Here is a 22,640-nt window from a genome sequence, read left to right as displayed (position 1 = left end):
TTTGACATGCCTTAGCCTCTCTTCTTCTTTCATTATCTTAAGCTTCTCAATGTTAGGGTAACCATTTGCAAGGTGTCCCGCTTCATGACACCGGTAGCACATGGTGTGAGAGAGTTTTCTTTGTTGAATCTTCTTCATCTTTCTTTCTCTCTTTCTTTCGCCCTTTGTCATCTTCTTCTCGAAGCCAAGGCCACACTTGTCACCATAGATTCTTTGAGTCTTCAATATGTGCTCAAAGGTGACTTTTGAGTTGTAGCACCTCTCTAACTTATTTCTCAATTTCTTCACTTCATTTTTGAGCTCATTGTTCTCCTTCAAAATGTTAGTCATACAAGACATAGAAGTAGAACAAGCATCTATATGTGAAGAGCATGGCATATCTAATAAATCATCACAAGAGGTGGATACATGCTTCTTTTCTACATCATAAGGTTTAGCAACATTTTGCAATTGATCTTTTGACCCATGTGATGAGTTCTCATTATTTTTAAGTTTCTTTGTAAACACTTTAATGAGAGAAGCTTGTTTTTCTAATAATTCATCATGAGATGCAAGAAGTGTCTCATGATTCAATTTAAGCTCATCAAGTGAAGATTTATAAGCATTAAGCAATTTCTTATGTTCTTCACAAGAGTTCTTTAGAAATGAGTTTTCATTTTCTAATTTCAATGTTTTAGCTTTCTCATTTTCTAAAGACATGGTCATGCTAGCAAGTCTACTAACAAGCTCATCATATGAATCAACATGATCAACCACATTATCATTTGATACCTTAGTGTCACCTTGTGACATGAGACAATGTGGTGTAGTGGATGGGCTTGTAGTAGCATCATCATGGCTTGAGCATGAACCATCATCACCATCAAGTGTGCATGAGGTAGGATCTTCACTGTGCAACACTTGTGGCATCATTATCAACCTTGTCAAGTGAACTTGTAGTGGATTGATCATCATCATCCTCACTTGACAATGAGGTGGAGCAATCTTCCACAATCACCAAATTGTGGTTATGCTCAACACACTCATGCGCCTCCTTCTTGGGCTCATCCTCCTTCTTGAATTTTCCATCATCACTTGTGGAGAGATCACCATAGAAGGCTTGGAGTGCCATCCACATATCATGAGCATTCTCCAAGTCCCACACACGTCTAAAAACTATCATCATGTAAAGCACATATTAGATAATAAAGAGCACGATGATCAAGTTGTAAGCAATCCTCTTGCGCTTGGGTTAGGATTATCCTTATCCAAGGCATCATGAGAAAAACCAACAACAATGATCCACCATGCCTTGGGACCCAATTCATGGAAATGATCAAGCATATGACGTTTCCACCGTGCATAGTTTGTGCCATCAAAAATGTGTGTGTCACAAACAACCTTCTAGCCCAAAGTTCGCCATCCTCTCGGGTCGGTGAAGACCACAAATGAGAGACCGGGCTCCGATACCAATTGAAGGGTCGAGATGGCGACTAGAGGGGGGGTGAATAGTCTTTTCTAAAACTTAATCGCGTCGGCTAACCGATACAAATGCGGAATTAAAACTATCGGTCTAGCCAAGACTATACCCCACTATATATGTTCACTAGCACCTTGCAAAGATAACAATTATGCAACAAAGGTGTCCGGGCTAGCTAGAGCTCTCCTAAACAATTCTAGAGCAAGGTTACACAAACCTATGCCACTAGTACTTTAAGCAACAAGGAGAGCTCCTACACATGCTAGTAAGCAAAAGCACAAAGCTAACTATGCTCACTAGCAATGCTCAATAACAAGGCAACCAATGCCTAATTAGAGAGCGCAATTACTTAGCTACACATAACTAAGTAATGTGACTAACAAGGTTACATAAACCAAATTAGCCACGCAATGGGAGCTACTTCTATGCTACACAAGCATGAAGGTAACTAGCAAGCTACACAAGCTAACTAATTACAAAAGCAACAACACAAGCTTAATGTATATGAAAGTAAATGCAAGCTTGTGTAACGGAGATGCAAACCAACGGGAAGAACAAGGTTGACACGATGATTTTTCTCCCGAGGTTCACGTGTTTGCCAACACGCTAGTCCCCGTTGTGTCGACCGCTCACTTGGTGGTTCGGCGGCTAATTAGCATCACCCGCCTAAGCCCGCACGTCGGGCGCCGCAAGAACCTACCCCTTGAGTGAGGGTAGCTCAATGACACGCTTTACTAGAGTTGCTCTTCGCGGCTCCCGCGGGGCGAGCACAATGCCCCTCACAAGCACTTCTCCGGAGCGCCGCACAAGCTTCTTGCGCGCTTCGACGGAGACCACCACCAAGCCGTCTAGGAGGTGGCAACCTCCAAGAGTAACAAGCACCACCGGCTTGCAACTCGATCACCTAGTGCCACTCGATGCAACCTCACGATGCAATCGCACTAGAATCGCTCACTCACACAATCGAATGATCACTATCAAGTATATGTGTGATGGAGGGCTCCCAAGTACTCACAAGCATGGACACTAAGTCCCTTGAGGTGCTCCACCCCAGCCATGGCCGAGGGCCACTTCTATTTATAGCCCCAAGGGCTAAACTAGCCGTTACCCCTTCACTGGGCAACGGTCGGGCCGACCGGACGCTCCGGTCGTGTTGACCGGACGCTGGACCTCAGCGTCCGGTCGCCCGCAGACGGCCACGTGTCCCGATTCCAACGGTCACTTGACCTGATCGGACGCTCCAGCTTCAACTAATCGGACGCTGAACCCCCAGCGTCCGGTCGTTTCCAGTAAGCTCTCGAGCATGACCGGACGCGTCCGGTCGAACGCGATCGGACGCAGCCAGCGTCCGGTCACACTTCAGCTACTGCGTCACCGTACGTCAGCCTGACCGGACGCAGCCAGCCAGCGTCTGGTGCTTTCAGACCCAGCGTCCGGTCAGTTGACCGATGCTAGCGTCTTCGCGACCAACTCATTTTCACTTCTAATTTCTTCACCCTTGCTCCAATGAGCCAGCGACAAGAATTTGCATCCGACGCAATAGAAAATAGGCATCCCATTTTCCCGAAAGCGCCGAATCCTGCCTCGCAAGCTTGGTGGGAGGGAGAGAGGGCCCCAAACCCATCTCACCCTTGCAAACACCACCTCCTTTGTAAATGTGCCAACACCACCAAGTGTACACCACCATGTGTATGTGTGTTAGCATTTTCACAATCATTTCCCAAAGGATGTTAGCCACTCAACTTGCCACGCCACTCGATCCTAGCGACAATGCAAAGTTAGATCACTCGAGTGGCACTAGATGACCTGATATGCAAACAAGTTTGCCCCTCTTGATAGTACGGCCATCTATCCTAAACCCGGTCATAAACTTCTCTACACACCTATGACCGGTGAAATGAAATGCCCTAGGTTATACCTTTGCCTTGCGCATTCCATTCCATCTCCTTCAATGTCGATGCAACACATGCACCAACACGATCAACAATGATATGATCCACTTCATATCATCACATGATCATATTGGTTCATCGATCTTGACTCTACTTGCTCTTCACCGTTGCCATCGTCCATCGGCGCCAAGTCTTGCTCAAGCTTCACCGCCACGCGGTCCATCACTCCAAAGCCTTCGACTTGCCCTTCACGCTTGCAACCGGTCCATCAAGCCAAGTCTTGTCTTGATCTTCTCCACCTTGATCACATGACTCAATGTCATGTCTCATGTGCAATAAGCTCCTTCATCATCACATGTGTGAGCTTTGCAACATCTCCAAGCCATTTTCACCTTCATGGCATATGTTGCTCACACACATGTACCTGTGGACTAATCACCTATGTATCTCATATAAACACAATTAGTCCACCTAAGTTGTCACTCAATTACCAAAACCAAACAAGGACCTTTCAAAGGTGATGGTCCCCGAATGGATTAGAAAATAAGCATCATGATAATTTGTTAATGCATAAGATGGTCCAGGATTATGATTGCTCACGGGTAAGATTCTCAGTATTATCGCCGAGCTGCTTGGTGTTGAGGGATGTGCCACTGGACGACGCCTTGTTCGTCCCAGCGTTGTCCCAGCAGCGACGGGAGGGCGGTGGCCGCCAGGGGGCAGGGATGCCCGTGGGCTTGGCGATGGGAGGGCAGCGCCGAGGGCTGGGAGGGGGCATCGCGCGGGAGCCAAAGGGGGCACCGGTTGTCAGGAGAGGGCACTGGGCACCGACCGCTGGGTGCGTGCAGGGTCAGAGGGGGCGGTAGCGGTCATGGGGCAAGCGACGGCAGTGGGGTGCAGGTGCACGGGCAGCGGCGGTGGGCTTCTAGGGTGGCGGTGGTGCGTTGGTGGGCGCATGGGCGGCAGCGGTGGGCTCCCATGGCGGCGGTAGTGTGTGTGTTGTGTGTCGCGTGCGTGTGTGTGAGGCGTGGGGGTGGTCATCCCACAATAAATTAAAATAGTTTGTCGAGTGCCTGCGATCTAGCACTCAGCAAACCTAGACTTTACTGTGTGCTAGATTGCGGGCACTCGGCATATGCTAGAGAACTATGCATGGTGGGCCGGTAAGGGACTTTGTCGAGTGCTAGATCATGGGCACTCAGCATATGCTAGAAATAGTGCGTGGTGGGGTCGGTAAGGAACTTTGCCGAGTGTCCCTTATATGACACTCGGCAACTATACGGTTTGCCAAGTGCCAAACCAGGGGCACTCGGCAAACCTAATTCATATTTCATGCATATTTCTTCTCCTTTTCCATAACATGTTTTACTAAATTTGTTCCGGTGCACTTTGAAAATACCTTATCAAATTCACTCAAAAATGCATATTTGATTTTTCTACGAATATTATTCCATTATTTTATGCAGTTATAGCTCAAATTCAATTTGTATCAATTAAAATCCTATAATTGCACTTAATAAATTAAAATTATCAAACGGGTCTAAAAAATTACCAAAATTTTACATGAATCAATCTATATTCTCTATTGCCTATACAAAAAAGTTTTGAAGTCAAACCCTAATTCGACCATCACTTTGACTCTAAATCCTACTGAATCCTTCTCAACACTATAATTCTTCTTTTGATATACTTCGGTTTGTAAACATCGTACGTGACAGATTGTGCGAAATCTTCTCAATTTTTTTACCATGGCCTCCATGTATGATATCATGAGATTTTGACAAATCTCATAATTTTCAGACTTCGTTTGCTTTTTTAGATTTTAAAAACCATTCAGCCACATGTTCGTAATCGTGTTTCCTGAACAAGATGTTCAAAATTTCTTCTTTTCCTTAATAAGGCCTCACACCAGACTCAATAACATAAATATCATTTTTCTACTCATTTTATTCTATTATTTGAATCACTTACAGTTCAAATTTGACTTATACCAAAAAATTCTTTAAAATTCAATTAATTAATTAAATATAGCAAACAGATTCAGAAATATACCAAATATTAACATGGAGTACCACATGTTGTATGTGGAGAGTAGAAAAAGTTTCAAGGTCAAAAGGGAAAAAAACTTATTATTTCATGCAGTTATAGCTCAAATTCAATCTATATTAATTAAAATCCTATAATTGCACTTAATAAATTAAAACTAACAAACAGATCCAAAAAAATTACCAAAATTTCATATGAATCAATCTATGTTCTCTATTGCCTATACAAAAAAGGTTTGAAGTAAAACCCCAATTCGACCGCCACTTTGACTCCAAATCCTACCGAATCCTTCTCAACGCTACGATTCTTCTTTTAAAATACTTTAGTTTGTAAACATTATACGTGACAGATTATGTGAAACCTTCTCAATTTTTTACCATGGCCTCCACATATGATATCATAAGATCTTGACAAATCTCATGATTTTCAGACTTCGTTTGCTTTTTTAGAATTTAAAAGCCATTCGGCCACACATTCGTGGTCGTGTTTCCTGAACAAGATATTCGAAATTTCTTTTTATTTCTCGGGTAAGGCCTCACACCGGACTCAATAACATGAATATCATTTTTCTACTCATTTTATTATATTATTTGAATCACTTGCAGTTCAAATTTGACTTATACCAAAAAAATCCTTGAAATTCAATAAATTAATTAAATATAGCAAACAGATCCAGAAATATACCAAATGTTAACATGGAGTACCACATGTTATATGTGGAGAGTAGAAAAAATTTTAAGGTTAGAAGAGAAAAAAACTTATTATTTCATGCAGTTATAGCTCAAATTCAATCTATATCAATTAAAATCCTATAATTGCACTTAATAAATTAAAATTATCAAACCGATCCAAAAAAATTATCAAAATTTCACATGAATCAATCTATGTTCTCTATTGCCTATACAAAAAAAGTTTTGAAGTCAAACTCTAATTCGATCGTCACTTTGACTCCAAATCCTACCGAATCTTTCTCAACACTACAATTCTTCTTCTGAGATACTTCGGTTTGTAAACATTGTACGTGACAGATTGTGTGAAATCTTCTCAATTTTTACCACGGCCTCCACGTATGATATCATGAGATCATGACAAATCTAATGATTTTCAGACTTCGTTTGTTTTTTTTAGAATTTATAAACCATTCGGCCACACGTTCGTGGTCGTGTTTCCTGAATAAGATGTTCAAAATTTCTTTTCATTTTCCGAGTAAGGCCTCACACCAGACTTAGTAACATTAATATCATTTTTCTACTCATTTTATTCTATTATTTGAATCACTTGCAGTTCAAATTTGACTTATACCAAAAAATTCCTTAAAATTCAATAAATTAATTAAATATAGGAAACAGATCCAGAAATATACCAAATATTAACATGGAATACCACATGTTATATGTGGAGAGTAGAAAAAGTTTCAAGGTCAGAAGAGAAAAAAAACTTTTTATTTCATGCAGTTATAGCTCAAATTCAATCTATATCAACTAAAATCCTATAATTGCACTTAATAAATTAAAAGTATCTAACGGATCCAAAAAATTACCAAAATTTCACATGAATCAATCTATGTTCTCTATTGCCTATACAAAAAAGTTTTGAAGTCAACCCCTAATTCGACCGTCACTTTGACTCTAAATCCTACCGAATCCTCATCAATGCTACGATTCTTCTTCTGAGATACTTCGGTTTGTAAACATCGTACGTGATAAAATTGTGCAAAATCTTTTCAATTTTTTACCATGGCCTCCACGTATGATATCATGAGATCTTGACAAATCTCATAAATTTCAGACTTCGTTTGCTTTTTTTAAAACTTAAAAACCATTCAGCCACACGTTTGTGGTCGTGTTTCCTGAACAAGATGTTCGAAATTTCTTTTCATTTCCTGGGTAAGGCCTCACACCAGACTCAATAACATGAATATCATTTTTCTACTCATTTTATTCTATTATTTGAATCACTTGCGGTTCAAATTTGACTTAAACCAAAAAAATCCTTGAAATTCAATAAATTAATTAAATATAGCAAGCAAATCCAAAAATATACCAAATATTAACATGGAGTACCACATGTTATATGTGGAGAGTAGAAAAAGTTTCAAGGTCAGAAGAGAAAAAAAACTTATTTATTTGCCGAGTGCTAAAAAAACACTCAGCAAAATTATTTCTTTGCCGAGTGCTAAAGAAAAACACTCGGCGAACTTACTTCCTTGCCAAGTGGCACTAACGGACACTTGGCAAACTCCTAACGGCCGGCACACTAACTGATGGATGTCCACGTGGCGGTTTTTTGCCGAGTGTCTCTGTTTTGCCAAATGTTTTTTCCTAGTTTGCCGAGTGCTCTTTTTTCAGCACTCGACAAAGAGTTTGGTATGCCGAGTGCCATTATTTTACCGAGTGTGGTTTCTGCAGCACTCGGCAAATATTTTGGCACTCGCCAATCTGCTGTTTCCGGTAGTGAACATTATCAGTTTCACATACTTAACATCAATTGCAAGTTTACTCTGTTTTTTCATACCATGGATGAACAAAACCGTAAGCATTTGATAGGGTCAAAAAAGTATTCTATTGTAGTTGCTTTTCTACACAGAGTCTGTAGTTTTTCCTCTACTCACTGTGATATATCTTTATTTTATCTATAAGCCTTACTCTTACTATATAGAGAAAATGAAGCAGCTACTGATTTTTAATTTTTTATGTAACTTTTCCTTTGGTACTGTTGATTTTTTGTGTATGAAGAAAATGAATCAGCTACTGATTTTTTCATGAATAATCAACACTAAGCCTGCTGCCATAACTGCTAGATTCAGCGAGCCTGCAATAGTGGTTAATTGTCTGCCCTCCTTCAGCACATAGCACTGCTCTGTAGTGTAGGGATATACTATCACTTCAGCACAGCCTTGATAATGTAGTATCGTTGTCAAGAATTATGGTTCATCCATCTTCTTAGTCCTCCCCTGCATGCATTTCCAAAAAGTGCCCTATGTATTTGCTCAATACTACTTGTTTAGACTTTGACTGATCATCTTCGTCATCATTATTCATACATGCATAGTAATTTCACAATGGTATCTGCAGCTTGTTCATATTTATGACAAAGCAACATGCTGGAAAAGAACGTTCAATGCAGACGAAGCCAGGAAGGTAGTAGATGAGGATATTAATTGGTGCCCAACATGTAGCTTTCATTTTGATTAACATGCACAGGTCAAATAGAATACAAGTTTGATTTCGATCTTTATGAAGAGAGAACCGAACAGCTGTTAGATGGTAGATGGTATTTAATTCAGATTGTGATATATATGGACGTATAGATAGCAGTTCTCCAGGTTAAATGTTTAGCTACTTGTTTTTAATAAATTTTCCATGTTTTCCAGTATTGATGTAGATCTACGAATACTTTGTCATGTTATCACTTTTTTATTTTTTCCCCATTTTTTGAATTTTGTGAATTTTATGTGATATTTTTCTGGGAGTGGAAATAACCCTGGGATTTGATTAGCCACAAAATTCTACCCCCTCTGTTTTCTTCCCTAGGTTAATCACCCTGCGTTGCCAAAGTAGCCCTAGAGGGTGAAGGCACCCCAATTTGCAGTGTCACGGGAACTCTAGGATTATGCCACATGGCACACTCCACGCTCTTCTAATAAAATATATATACTCCAGAAAATTTTCCAAGCCGACACGAATTTTCCTTTCTCTGGTAGTGTAGGAGTGGGCCTCATTTGGTTCCAATCTGTTTCAGCCCATGGAAAACGGTTTAGGCCCGCAACACACTACGTAGACCGTACATGTGATTTGATTGAACTAAATGAGAAGCTACTAATAACAGGCCCAAACGTATGATTGGGACTCATGGTCAAAGTTCAACACTTCAATATTTTACCTCGTATCACACCGCAATATTTTTCAAGAAATTGTGTAAGAATTGTTGTTGATAGGCTAGGCACATAAGTAGGCCCACAATGAGAAGTTCGCATTTAAATCTTTTCCTTTTGATAATAATTTAAATCTTCCTTTTTGCCAGACAACATTACATACACGCTTATATGCAAGGACACGCACTCATCCCTATGTAAGGACACATACTCACTCCTATGAGTAGAGATCGTAATGGATTTGGATCATCCATAGTCAATTGGATATTTTTTTGGATATGCTTAGATAAGCTCCATTTGGATTTGGATATCCATCCCTATATTACCCAATAATGTCCAAAATCTATTGGAGAGCAACTTAAAAGTCCAACATCCATTGGATATCTTTGGGCTTAAGAGACCAGTTTCCAATGTCTAGCTTAGGTTTCTAATGTGCCCCACATGCTGACCTATACACAGAGTAGCTAGTTGCTATATTGAGCCATCTCTAGATTTTCAGTCAATTTCGCTAAATTTTAAGAGTGGGTTGTCATACTAAATCATCTCCAACAAATTTTGGTCAACTTTGCTAAAATTTTAAGATGTGAATGTAAGGTTCTTAATAGGGTCTAGCTTTTAACATGTGGCCCATATGTACATGTAGCAATACCAATTTGCACAAAGTAGTCGGTTTTATATACTAAATCATCTTGTCGGGTTCATAAGCCCGGGGTCCCTAATGGGCCTACTTCCCAGCAAAAAGCTCGGCCTAGCCGACGACGTTGCGAACGACGCACAACTCCTGGGCCGACCCAGATACCTAACGACAGGCCGGAAGACTGGTCCAGTCTCTAACCGGAAGGCCTCCGACTCCAACCGTCTTCTCCGGCCAGAAGGCCTGGCCAAGGAGGGGACGACGCTCGCTTTCGACTCTGACCCGCTTTCTCTGACCAGAAGGCCTGGCCAAGGAGGGGACGACGCTCGCTTCCGACTCCGACCCGCTTCTCCGACCGGAGTACACCGAACCTCCGCTTACAGCTCTTCTCTGACCGGCGCGGTCGGAGCCGACTGGGAAACGACCGAACGGGGACACCCGCTCGGTAAGGACCCAAAGAATCAGGCGGAGCAAGTAAGGCAGGGCGCTCAAGTCAACCGCAATACCGAGGACCATACCCTGCACACCTGCAGGACAGTACTGTCAGGTCATGTCAGAAGGGTACTTTATAACCTTCCAGCCATGTCAGAACACGAACAGTGTTGTGGGCGCCGATATTTATCATACAGTATGGTAGGCGCCGATATTTGCCATACCAGAAGAACACAGTGGAACCTACCACATGCATCTGGCCATCAAAAGTATTGTGGGCACCGACAAACCGTCTTGTACCTGACGGCGTGGGCAGCAAGACTAGGAAACACACACTCTCTCACTTAAACTTGTAAGGCCATCCCCTTCTAATGGGAACGGGAATCCTGATCTTCCGTCAGGTGATGGTAACTATCGTTGTGGCAGAGAATGACACACCGATCCGGCTTTAGATCGAAAGATCGAACCCTGCAATCTTAGCACCACAGCTCCTCTGGTTATCAACCAAGTCACGGACCAGGTTGACCTCGCCAAGAAGGCTAATCCCTGCCTGCGCAACGAAGAACACAAGTAAGAACAAGAAAGAACGCAACCAAATTGCAGATAAAAGATTAATCTCACGAGTTGGGGTCTCACAAACCGAAGAACTGCGAAACTGTTTCTTGACAGAATAATCTAAGCAAAACCCAAAATCTAATGACGGCGGCAGCGTATGATTATAAAGGTCTTAGGGTCGTCGCCTACCCTGAACGCGCCCCCTAATGGGCCCAAACACGATACACGGTCCAACGGACCAAAAGTAGATGTCGCAGCACCCTGGTAGATTCTGGATGCTGACTTGTTTCAACTATTCTCGTTGATTCCGAAGAGGTTTTGATGTGAAACCACTTGGATTGGCTTCCTTATTAAATTAGCTTTCCATCCATATGTGGATCATCAAAAACGGAGTTCGGATGCGTCCTGGGCGTCCATTTTATTGCAGACTGGTCCTAACGGCCGAGGCAGACTCGAACTCGGATTGGACTGGGCCTCTGGCTTGGCTTGGACGTCCTTGCTGGCCTCCTAAGGTGGTGGCCAAGGAGGAGGACGTCCAAGGCCAGCTCTTAGGTGTTCTCCATCTTCTTGGGGCGTGCTCCAACTTGGGCCTGGGTCCCAAGGATGTCTAACAAGCCTATGACGACAGTGTAGCTCCCGCCAGAAATAGCGACATAATATATTGGTGATTTGGAGGCCTTGCCGATGTGATATTGAGATGGGACCAGATCTATTTGAAAGCTTATCAAACAAGTTTTCCATCAAGTGCTCATTGACCTCGATCACACTCCGGATGGATGAGTTATGGCCTTCCCAATGAGGCACTGTTGGGCTACCGACGAACCAAAAGTTCAACTTTGATGAACTTCCATTATAAAACACATTTGAACCTACAATCAAATAGTGACATGTACATGTGGAACCAAGTGAATTATAACCAAAGCCACTATGCAAATGTAGGAACGAGCGCACCTTATAATCATTGTTCGTATCCGAAGGTGCCATGTCCTCATCATCATCCCCTTCTTGACAACAAACCGTCCTCGGTTTGGGATTAGCTGAAGGAAACGTTTTTGGTAGTAGCCAACATTGCTCCCCTTCTTGAAATTTAACATGTTTCTTTATAACAAAACTAGGGAAACTCGACATGACAAGATTATAGCAATTGGAATCCTTTGGTTGATCATACTTTTGCGCAATATTAGGAGATTTCAGAGTTGAACAAATATAGACACGATGCACCATATACTCTCCTTTACAATTATATTTTTCAATAAAATGATATGTACAAGTAGACAACCATGGCAATTCAACACATTTAAGTTTCTCTTCTAAACTACTAAGAGCATATAAAGTATCAAACTCAATATAACCCAAAGTATTTGAAGAATACAATAATTTCTTTTCTTTTTTTCGGTAGCAATGGGAAGCAAACGTTTATGTTCAGCATAAGTAATTGGTTCCAAAACATGGAAAACTGAAGCATCATCAACTAATTCATCTTTATCACAAGGAACATCAAGCAAATTATCACGGAACAAAGATAAATCAAGAGAGGGTTCCACTAACAATTGCTCTATGATAGCATGGTTTGTGGAAAAATTTAGTACATTAAGATAATTTTCACCTTTCGTGAGTGTAGCACCATGGGCATTACCTGTGTTCTCAGCATGAGTAATAGGTGCATTGTGAAGTGATGGTTCTGAATTTGCATATGAGGTTGTGAGCTCCTCATTTTCTTCCATGTCATCCTCTCGCTTATGGATATTATCCTACAGAAGGTTAGTCATAGCAAGAGGAATAACAATAGATTCTTCCTCTAAATGGTGCACCTCATCATATGAAATCAAAACAGGAGGTGGATTAACAAAGGTTTCTCGCATAAGAAGTTTCATATCATTCCAAGTTTGAGGTTTATCAGAAGGATCTAAAGACTCCCACCAAGATAAAGCAGAATGTCGCAAAATACTAGCTGCATTTTTTACCTTCCTCCTTGGACACATAAAGCGAGTAGCAAATATGTTGTCGATGGCAATTTCCCACTCCATGTACTCATCAGCACCTATACCATCATAAGTCGGTGGATACGAACAACCTGTCATTGTTAGAAGACAGCAAAAGACAATACAAAAATATTATCCCTATCAAATGACTACGTGGTTGCAGTGGTGTCACTTTTGACAGCAAGTGGAAGCGTTTTACCAAGCTCTTACAAAGTTCTTACCAATGCAAGCAGTGGGCGGTACAACCGGCGGCTTATTCGTGATACCTATGAGGTAGTGGTACCGAGATTGCAAGGACCTTTTTCTGTACTGATCTGAAGTATATATGTGGAGCTTGAGAGGCACAAAAAAAACAAATATATATATGTGGCACACAAGTCAGTGACAGACAGCAATATTGAATAAATGTCCAGAGCACTTGTCCTAGTTGCTGGCCTATACGTGTTCCTATCACCAGTTGTGATAAATAAGAGAGGAAACAAGGATGAAAGGAAACAAGTATTAAAGGTAGCAACGGATATGACCAAGGCAAAAGGTACCACAAACAATAGAGCTATTGAGTGTTCCTTATGTGCTCCTTTTCGATATCTTCTATTCTCTTTTATTATTTTTTTCTTTTATTTTTTTTGTCCAATCTTTTTTTTCTTGCTTTTGCTCTTTTGATATTTTTTTCTCAGCAAGGAGCACACAAGAATAAACCACAAAAAATTTGAGCTCAATTGAATAAAAGATGTGGCCTATAGAAAATTAGGACTGTGCTCTAAAAAACATACCAAAACTTGTGGGCCCAGAAACTCAATTTTCCTTATCGAATTTCGCAAATCTAATTTTTGCGAACCTAGCTATGCTGCGATGAAATAGATCTAAAATTTTTTGGCGTTCTTCGTAGATATAAAATTTTCCCCGTTTCGAGTTCGGATGCAAAAGTTATGACTGTTTAAAGGAAGCTGCTCGAATAAGGGTTTTAGTGGACACAAGATGCAAACCGATGGTGATACGGAATAGCGGCGGATGGAGGGATCAACACAAACTAGAAAAGAACACAATCTAAACCAGCAACAAGACTTTGACCTAGGACACAAACTCAACAACGGAATCTGAAACTAAAATATGCAAAGGCTATGGCGCGGAAGGTTCTAGGATAGGAAATAAAAGTGTGGCACTGGACTATAGGACGAATGCGAAACTCTCAAACTAGGGAATAAAAGTGAACCTGACGGTATACCTTAGCTCTAATTACCACTTAATGGGAACGGGAATCCCGATCTTCCATCAGGTGATGGTAACTATCGTTGTGGCGGAGAATGACACACCGATCCAGCTTCAGATCGAAAGATCGAACCCTGCAATCTTAGCACCACAGCTCCTCTAGTTATCAACCAAGTCATGGACCAGGTTGACCTCACCAAGAAGGCTAATCCCTGCCTGCGCAACGAAGAACACAAGCAAGAACAAGAAAGAATGCAACCAAATTGCAGATGAAAGATTAATCTCACAAGTTGGGGTCTCACAAACCAAAGAACGGCGAAACTGTTTCTTGACAGAATAATCTAAGCAAAACCCAAAACCTAATGACGGTGGCGGTGTATGATTATAAAGGTCTTAGGGTCATCGCCTACCCTAGACGCGCCCCCTAATGGGCCCAAACACGATACACGGTCCAACGGACCAAAAGTAGGTGTCGCAGCACCCTGGCAGATTCTGGACGCTGACTTGTTTCGACTATTCCCATTGATTCTGAAGAGGTTTTGACATGAAACCACATGGATTGGCTTCCTTATCAAATTAGCGTCCTGGGCGTCTATTTTATTGTAGACTGGTCCTGACGGCCGAGGCAGACTCGAACTCGGATTGGACTGGGCCTCTGGCTTGGCTTGGACGTCCTTGCTGGCCTCCTAAGGTGGTGGCCAAGGAGGAGGACGTTCAAGGCCATCTCTTAGGTGTTATCCATCTTCTTGGGGCGTGCTCCAACTTGGGCCTGGGTCCCAAGGATGTCTAACAAGCCCATGACGACATTGTAGCTCCCGCCAGATATAGCGACATAATATATTGGTGATTTGGAGGCCTTGCCGACGTGATATTGAGATGTGATCAGATCTATTTGAAAGCTTATCAAACAAACTTTCCATCAAGTGCTCATTGACCTCAATTGCACTCCGAATGGATGAGTTATGGCCTTCCCAATGAGGCACTGTCGGGCTGCCGATGAACCAAAAGTTCAACTTTGATGAACTTCCATTATGAAACACATTTGAACCTACAATCAAATAGTGACATGTACATGTGGAACCAAGTGAATTATAACCAAAGCCACTATACAAATGTAGGAACGAGCGCACCTTATAATCATTGTTCGTATCCGAAGGTGCCATGTCCTCATCACCTTCATCTATAAAAGGGGATGCGCTCTCTCCTAAAATGATGATCGATCGAGATAGACGGATCGTTCCGACTCACTCTCTACTAGCTTTAGATATTCTAAAGCTTCACAGAGCATATGTTCCAATACTTAGTGCACGTAGGAGCTCCCATGACTCTTGGCCCTTCGGTCTAGAGTTCGATCGGACCTCTAACACCCCCTATCTTACTCCCACTCATTTGTAACCCCACAACAAACTTCGAGCACCCAGGCTCAGGAATAAAGTCACCAACTGACTCAAACTGGACGTAGGGCACGTTGCCTAAACCGGTATAAACCCAGTGTTATTGAGTGCTAGGCCACATCCTATCACAACGTGCGACAAAATGACAAATATTTACTTGTTGATCACTTTTTGCACCGACACATCTCTAACTAACTTTGGTCAATTTTGTCAAAATCTTAAGGTGTAAATTAAAGTGAGGTTTTAAAGTTTAGGGTTCATCTAATGTGGGGCCCATTTGTAAGCCACACCAATTTACATAAAGTAGCCAGCTGTTACAGAGTCATCTTAAACAAATTTCTATCAATTTTGTTATGTTTTTATGTATGAAAGCGAGTTTACGGTCTAGCTTTAGAATGAGGTCAACATGTAGGCATAGTGCTTTTGCTATTACTGGATAGTCATGGATTGATTTGGATTTTAAATCAACTAGAAGCATTCACTCGTTGTTGCAGGGGTCGTGAATATATTTTAGTGTATTGTGTAGTATGCTAACGTGGATAAATGAATCCATATCAATAGTGATGTGGCTTGCTAACATGGATAACTTCCATGAAAGATATGTCATATAATTGCATACATTAGGCCCTGTTTGAAACATGGCATATTTTTCCAATGCAAATCATGTGAAATTATTGTGTTCCAAACATGCCCTTAGTGAGCTACTGGCATGGATAGTTTGCATGTCAATATAGATAAGTCATAATTGCATGCATCAGTGGGCTACTGACGTGGATAGCGTGCATGTTGAGAAAGATATGTGCCATAATAAGTGATGGTATTTCTCAACATTACTACTAATAATGACACTATGACTTAGAAAGATATATATTTGAGAAATTCTACAAGCACACAGATATACCATTGTAGCACTTCACCCGGGAGTATTCCAGGTATCGTTATTTATATTTTTACCACAGGGAAGGTCTGGCAAAGAAATATTGATAACTTATACTTATGATGGACAAACCAACCAACCTTCTACTCTAAACATGGGTAAATCAAGAGATAGGATAATATATACTCAGAGTACTCTATTTAGAGTAGAAGGTTGGTTGGTTTGTAACACTCAGAGTACTCCATAGAATAGCAATAGCAAGTCTAAGTAGATACAAGAGAGATTAATTCCTAAGTCATTCTAGTTACAAGTCAAAGCATACATTGATGTGCATATATACTTAGCAATCATGGCAAAAGATTAACTTCATATTTACGCATAAGGGACATTACTAAGGAAGATCAAGAACAAAGCTTGACTTCCTTCACAACCGGGTCCTACTAGGCCTACAAATGGGAGGTGGACTACAAAGGACACAACAAGGCTGTCACCCTCGCAATCTACCACTCGATCCGGAATGTAGGGTGCATCCACAGGTAAACAACGTATAGGCACCACGCTTACACAATGTCGACCACTTAACCCATTCGCGTAATGAGCTAAGCGCTTTGCGATCTTATACATAAACATAATGATAACTCTAGCTATACCAAGCATATAATCAAAGTAAGCAATGAACATAACAACTAAGAACATGAATAATATTAAGAACAATGTCATAGAAAATGTAGCAAGTATATATATGAATAGTGAAGGATACAAGAGGCTTTACCAAGCAAGCTCTTGACAAGATCAGGAATCCAAGCAGGGAGCTTGACTCTCTCTAGATCTAACTTAGCTAGCTATGCCTATGAATATTTGTGGAGCGCTGAGGTTGTAGTCTCTGATTATTTTTTATGTAGGAGGTATGGGTCCTTTTATAGGAGGCACTAGGAGTCCTGTGGGCCCATGAATCCATGGCAACGTCAACTCTAAGCCCACGAAATGAACCGACCTTGAGCAATGGCGTAGATTGAACCTTGGAGGTGGTGGCAAACCGATATTCGAAGGAGGGGCTGCAAGGTGGGGCCCACTGCCCACATGCCAGTCAGCCTGCAGGTGGGGTTGGTCGGCCCCACCTAGAGTCCTCTCGGGTCGGGTCATGATGGATTGTCTTCTATAGTGATTCCAGATCCTTCCAAATCGGTTTTGTCACGGATAATCGTGATTTCATCTAACGATTGGGTCCACCTTACTTATTTCCTGAATAAATCCTCCTAAAAACATAGATTCACCAAAATTTGTGGAATTTATTAGTTTAAACCCCTAGACATATGTCAGTAATCATTTTCATGCATTTATACAAGTTATTGATGGTTTATGATGAGTGTTAACTACCGTCAACAATAACATACGCTACACTATTACAGTAGGCTTAATGGATCGGAGGTGGGCGTTTTGGATTTCTAGAGGTAGGCATTGCAACCACCTCCAATCAAAGGTCATGGTTAATCCGGACCAACGAAGATGGTTGCTTTGCCCGCCTCCTTAAATCAAACAAGAAAAAGGAAAAAAGGAAAAATCTATGGATAGGCCCATCGAGCCCATCCATAGGCCCGCCCATCCACGGGCCGCCACCGTCGCTCGCTGGATCCATAGCTCCGATGGCTGGATCCGTAGCTCCGATCGCTGGTTCTGTAGCTCCGCTCGCTGGATCTGCCACTCCGCTCGTCGGATCCACGCTACGTCAGAGAATACCAGGCCCCACGTCACGCCAGAGGAGGAGATCCAGATCGCCCTACACTAGAGGAGGAGATCCGCGCTGTCAGCACCCCACGCCGGCCCCTGCGTCGGATCCACCGCCGTCGCCGCCATTGTGGAGGAGATAGGTGTCGTTGTTATTAGGAGATAAGGGACGTGCGCCATAGGAGGAGGTGGACCCTTACCACCGGGCGCACGGCCAATAGCCACCTAGGTGCGCAGCGCCCGCCATCGGGCCCTCTGCTGGGGGAGGCATGACCACCACCGCCGAGAGAGAGTGAAGGGAGGGCCGCCTTCGTTAATCGCCATGCATTAATCGAGGCGGTTGGATTTTGTGACCGTCTCGGCTAATGTTTGGGTGGTGCCTCGCAAAATCATTTTTCTAGTAGTGCTAGTGAACTGCTGACGTGGATAGCTTGCAAGTCGAGACAGACTTCTAGTGTGGATTAGGATTATAAGATATAGATATAGATATAGATATAGATATAGATATAGATATAGATACAGATACAGACACAGACACAGATATAGATATAGATATAGATATAGATATAGATATAGATATAGATATAGATATAGATATAGATATAGATATAGATATAGATATAGATATAGATATAGATATAGATATAGATATAGATTGGATTGAACATTAGTCATTTGGAATTGGATTTTGATTAGATGCTGGATCATTTTCTTGGATTTTAATTGAACTTCTTGATTTGGATTCTAATCCACTCCCATCTCTACCTATGAGCACCTCCGGAAGATTGGTATAGTAGATCTTGAGATTGACCAAGTCACCACACAGGCACCGTGATGTAGACTAGGCCCGATCTTCCAAAATATATGATAGCGTCGATTGGTGGAGACTCGATGTTCATGATCAAGGCTTCGAACCAAGACTAATTTGGACCCTCGCAACCGTTACACCACTTCTCCGTTGGTTATCAACCACGCGAACGCGATTGACCTCGCCGAGAAGGCTTTCCTGCAAGCGAATCGAGAACACAAGCAAGAACGGGATGAACGCAATCTGAAATTGCAAATAAATATAAGGCTTATGATAATGAGAAGGAGTTCAAGTCTTTATTCGAAAGGACTAATCGCCACAGGCGAATAAGATCAAGAACTGGGGCCCTGGTTCACAGCAAGCAGCCTTGGTGGCACAGTTGCAGCAAAACGATGTCTGTTTCACAAGGAAATCAAGAACTAAACAAAACCCAAACCCTAAGGAGAGCGATGGCTGCTATTTATAGAGTCTTGGGTGTCACCCCCCTGGACGTGCCTCCTAATGGGCTCAAACACGATACACGGTCCAACGAACCAAAAGACAGTGTCGTAGCACCCTGGTAGATTCTGGATGCTGACTTGTTTCGACGATTTTTGTTGATTTCGAAGGTATTTTGATGTGAGACCACTTGGATTGGCTTCCTTATCAAATTAGCTTTCCAACAATATGTGGATCGTCGAAAACGGAGTCCGGATGCGTCCTAGATGACCAGTTTAAGGTTGACTGGTCCTGGAGGCTGAGGCAGACTCGAACTTGAGTTGCTTTGGGCCTCCACCTCGGGGACTCGAACTGAATTAGCGTTGGGCCTCCTTCTTGACTTGGACACCCTTGTTGGCCTCCTACCCCTCCATACCATGCACCAAACATGATCATATACATGAGTGTCATGTCCTCATCACACCGCTCACATACACGCACACTCACCCCTATGAATGCACATGCACACATACCTTACCGTTATGAGCACCTCTAGAAGATTGGGCCAGCGTAGGACCCTCGCTATCGACACAGCGCTATCACTGAGAAAATAGCATCATTAAATACTAGAATAAACCAAAAAATAAGAACATGTGTATCAAGTTGAAGACTTTAAACCTGAGTGGTTAGGCTCTGCCACAAAGAACCTAACGAGCTGAGCTGTTCAATCGCCGGTATTTAAATATTTAACTTTATGTTCACACTATATATTTTTTCACAAAACCGAATGAAGATTGTTGCTAATGATCTAACTATGGTAGGAGCTACTTTGTCCAACTTAGTAGAAGGCGCATATATGGGCACATGATAAAAAAGTCTAGTTTTTAATTCTTAGACCTCAAATTCACAGCGTCACCCCATCACGACATGGTAGGGTCTCGTAGGAGCTCTATGGCCGCAGTCGCAGCCCTAGAGCTTCGTCAAGAGCCTATGCCCCCTGCTCTGATGGCATCACCGCCGCCATCTCTCCTGTCCCCACTCCCCACCATCGGCCCTGTCTGTCTCCCACGCCCTCTTTTTCTAAGACCACCGGAGACGAAGAAGAAAAGAGGAAGGGGACTGTAAGGCACACGATGCGTGGCGCGCGGGTCGCACACTCGTGCTAGAGCGCAACATGTCGTCAGTTAGAGTTTGCATTGTCGGGGTGTGACAGACAATCGCTGGCTCGCTGCGTTCTTCATAATCAACGTCAAAATTTAACAACGTAGGCACGTTTCTCTAGTCAATTACTATATAACCACAGCAGCACCCCCTCATTCCCATTGAAACGCATAGACATGCTTCTAGTAAGGCCACGTTTAGATTGCAAAAAATTTCAACCCGATGAATAGTAGCACTTTCGTCTTATTTGGTAAATATTGTTCAATCGTGGACCAATTGAGCTCAAAAGATTCATCTCGTGATTTCCAACTAAACTGTGCAATTAGTTATTTTTTTACCTACATTTAATGCTCCATGTAAGCGGCTAAAAATTGATGTGATGGAGAGAAAGTGAAAAAACTTGGAATTTGGAGATGATCTAAACAAGGCCTAAGTCAAATTACATCCCAAGCTCACAAAAGTTCCCAAAAAAGGACTTAAACAACCTTCACAAAAGTTTGATGCAAAGTCAAAAGAAAAGGTTAGAACAGACACTTTGGATTACACAGCTGACAGCTACACCTAAAAAGGCCCGAGCATGCACTCAAAAATTGTTACCAGGTCAAAGTCAAACCCTACCCTATCCACCGCACCGAAACCGCCGGTTCCATCCGTGAAAAGCTCTGAGCGTGAGAATAACCAAGCAAAATCACATCATTTATTTATTTTTCACATCATATCAGAAAAGCGCGGTCCGATGCAACAGCACGATCTGTGGTAGCCACCAGCCACAAGCACTGCCCCGTCGTCGTCCCCGGGAGGCCGGCGGCGGCGGCGTAAGCAGGCGAAGTGGTGAACTGGGAGGGCGAGCCGCCGAGGTAGGGTGCGGTGAACCCAGAGGTGAACACTGGATGAGGAGACCCCGAGCCCGAGCGGTGGTCGTTATCGTCGGCTCTGATAGTACTGGCGGTGGCTGTGGCGGTGGCAGCGTGATGCGGCGCCGGTGGGAGCAGCACGGGGCGGTTCTTGCGGCGGCCAGAGCCAATCGGCACGTTGCGGATCGCGCCGCCGGCCGTCCAGTAGCGGTGGCAGGCCCGGCAGAAGTGGCGCGGCTGGTTGACGTTGTAGTTGTTGAAGTAGCAGAACTTGGTGTCCCGGCTCAGGCAGCGTGGGCACGGCAGCCGCACCTCTGCCGCCGCCGCGCGCGCCCGCGCCACCTCCTCCAGCAGGTCGGCGCTCCCGCGCCCCGACGACGCCTGCTGCTGCAGCCTCGGTGGCGCGGCGCCGGCGCCCGCGTGGTGCATGGGCGGCTGCGGCGGCGGCTGCTGCTGCGTGGTGATGACCTTGCCGAACAGCTTGATGCCCGCCGCGCCGGTGCACGCGGCCGCCGCCCTGGCCGGCATCTCGACGTGAGGCAGCATGTTGCTGTTGCGCGATCGAGGCGTGTGGTGTGGTGGCTGGTTTTCGATGGTTTCTCAAGGAGCTATCTATCTCGTACTATCAGGCATCCAGTAGACCTGGCTCTTGTATATATATAGCTATAGCATATGTGAGAGCCAGTGGCTCAGTGCTTGGGTGCGTGTGCGGTGGACACCATGATTTGTGGTGCCTTTTGGGCTTTTGGCCGCGGTACCTGTCGACATTTCAGTACGTACTCACAACACATACGCCGCCGTACCTTTGTTGGTTGTCTGCAAAGTCACGTTTCAGTATAAACTTTCCAAAGAAATGTAAGAACTTACTGAGCAAGGTTTATTACATGAGCAGATAAATTTCCCGACGAGGTTCATCAAGCATTTCTCTTGCAATCTGCAGACGCTTCAGTATGTTTGATAGCTAGCAGAACGGTAAAGAAGTAAAAGCTCCAGGAGTCAACCTATATAGGACCTAAGAGGCAGGGCAGGCAAGACTTGGTTACTAAGAATCTGAGCAAAGCACTAGCTGCACCTTCCTAAGCTTTTCCCATGGTCACTTTGCGTTTGTGTGAAATAAAAGTTCACAGAAAAAAGCGCAAAAAAACTATCTAAAACAAGATTCTCGCCTTTACTCTATCTCGGTAAAGCGCAGTGCTTTGGGTGTTCATGGTCTTTATCCTCCATATGGTACAAGTCCTAATCTGTAGCTTTTGATGAGGGCAGAATCAAAAGTGAGAATCTTTTTGGTTGGAAAGACCGACCCATGTCTTCCTTTTCCTGC

The 22,640-nt window shown here is 43.2% G+C and overlaps 1 protein-coding gene across 1 annotated transcript; it reads right to left on the bottom strand.

Moving 5' to 3' along the window:
* Positions 1–21,154: 21,154 nt before the first annotated feature.
* Positions 21,155–22,057, bottom strand: LOC136514876 (dof zinc finger protein 5-like). Its single transcript, XM_066508581.1, has one exon. It carries the CDS (start codon positions 21,863–21,865, stop codon positions 21,179–21,181), a length of 687 nt encoding a protein of 228 aa, XP_066364678.1. The 5' UTR covers positions 21,866–22,057; the 3' UTR covers positions 21,155–21,178.
* Between the last annotated feature and the right edge of the window lie 583 nt (positions 22,058–22,640).

This window comes from Miscanthus floridulus, chromosome 17 (genome assembly GCF_019320115.1).
Source record: "Miscanthus floridulus cultivar M001 chromosome 17, ASM1932011v1, whole genome shotgun sequence".
Classification (NCBI taxonomy): Eukaryota; Viridiplantae; Streptophyta; class Magnoliopsida; order Poales; family Poaceae; genus Miscanthus; species Miscanthus floridulus.
Note: the sequence above shows the minus strand (reverse complement) of the source record. Positions and strands in the feature narration are given on the sequence as shown.

What these genes read in the sequence shown, in the direction of transcription:
- LOC136514876 (XM_066508581.1), bottom strand. Translation starts at nt 21,865, where the DNA reads ATGCTGCCTCACGTCGAGATGCCGGCCAGGGCGGCGGCCGCGTGCACC.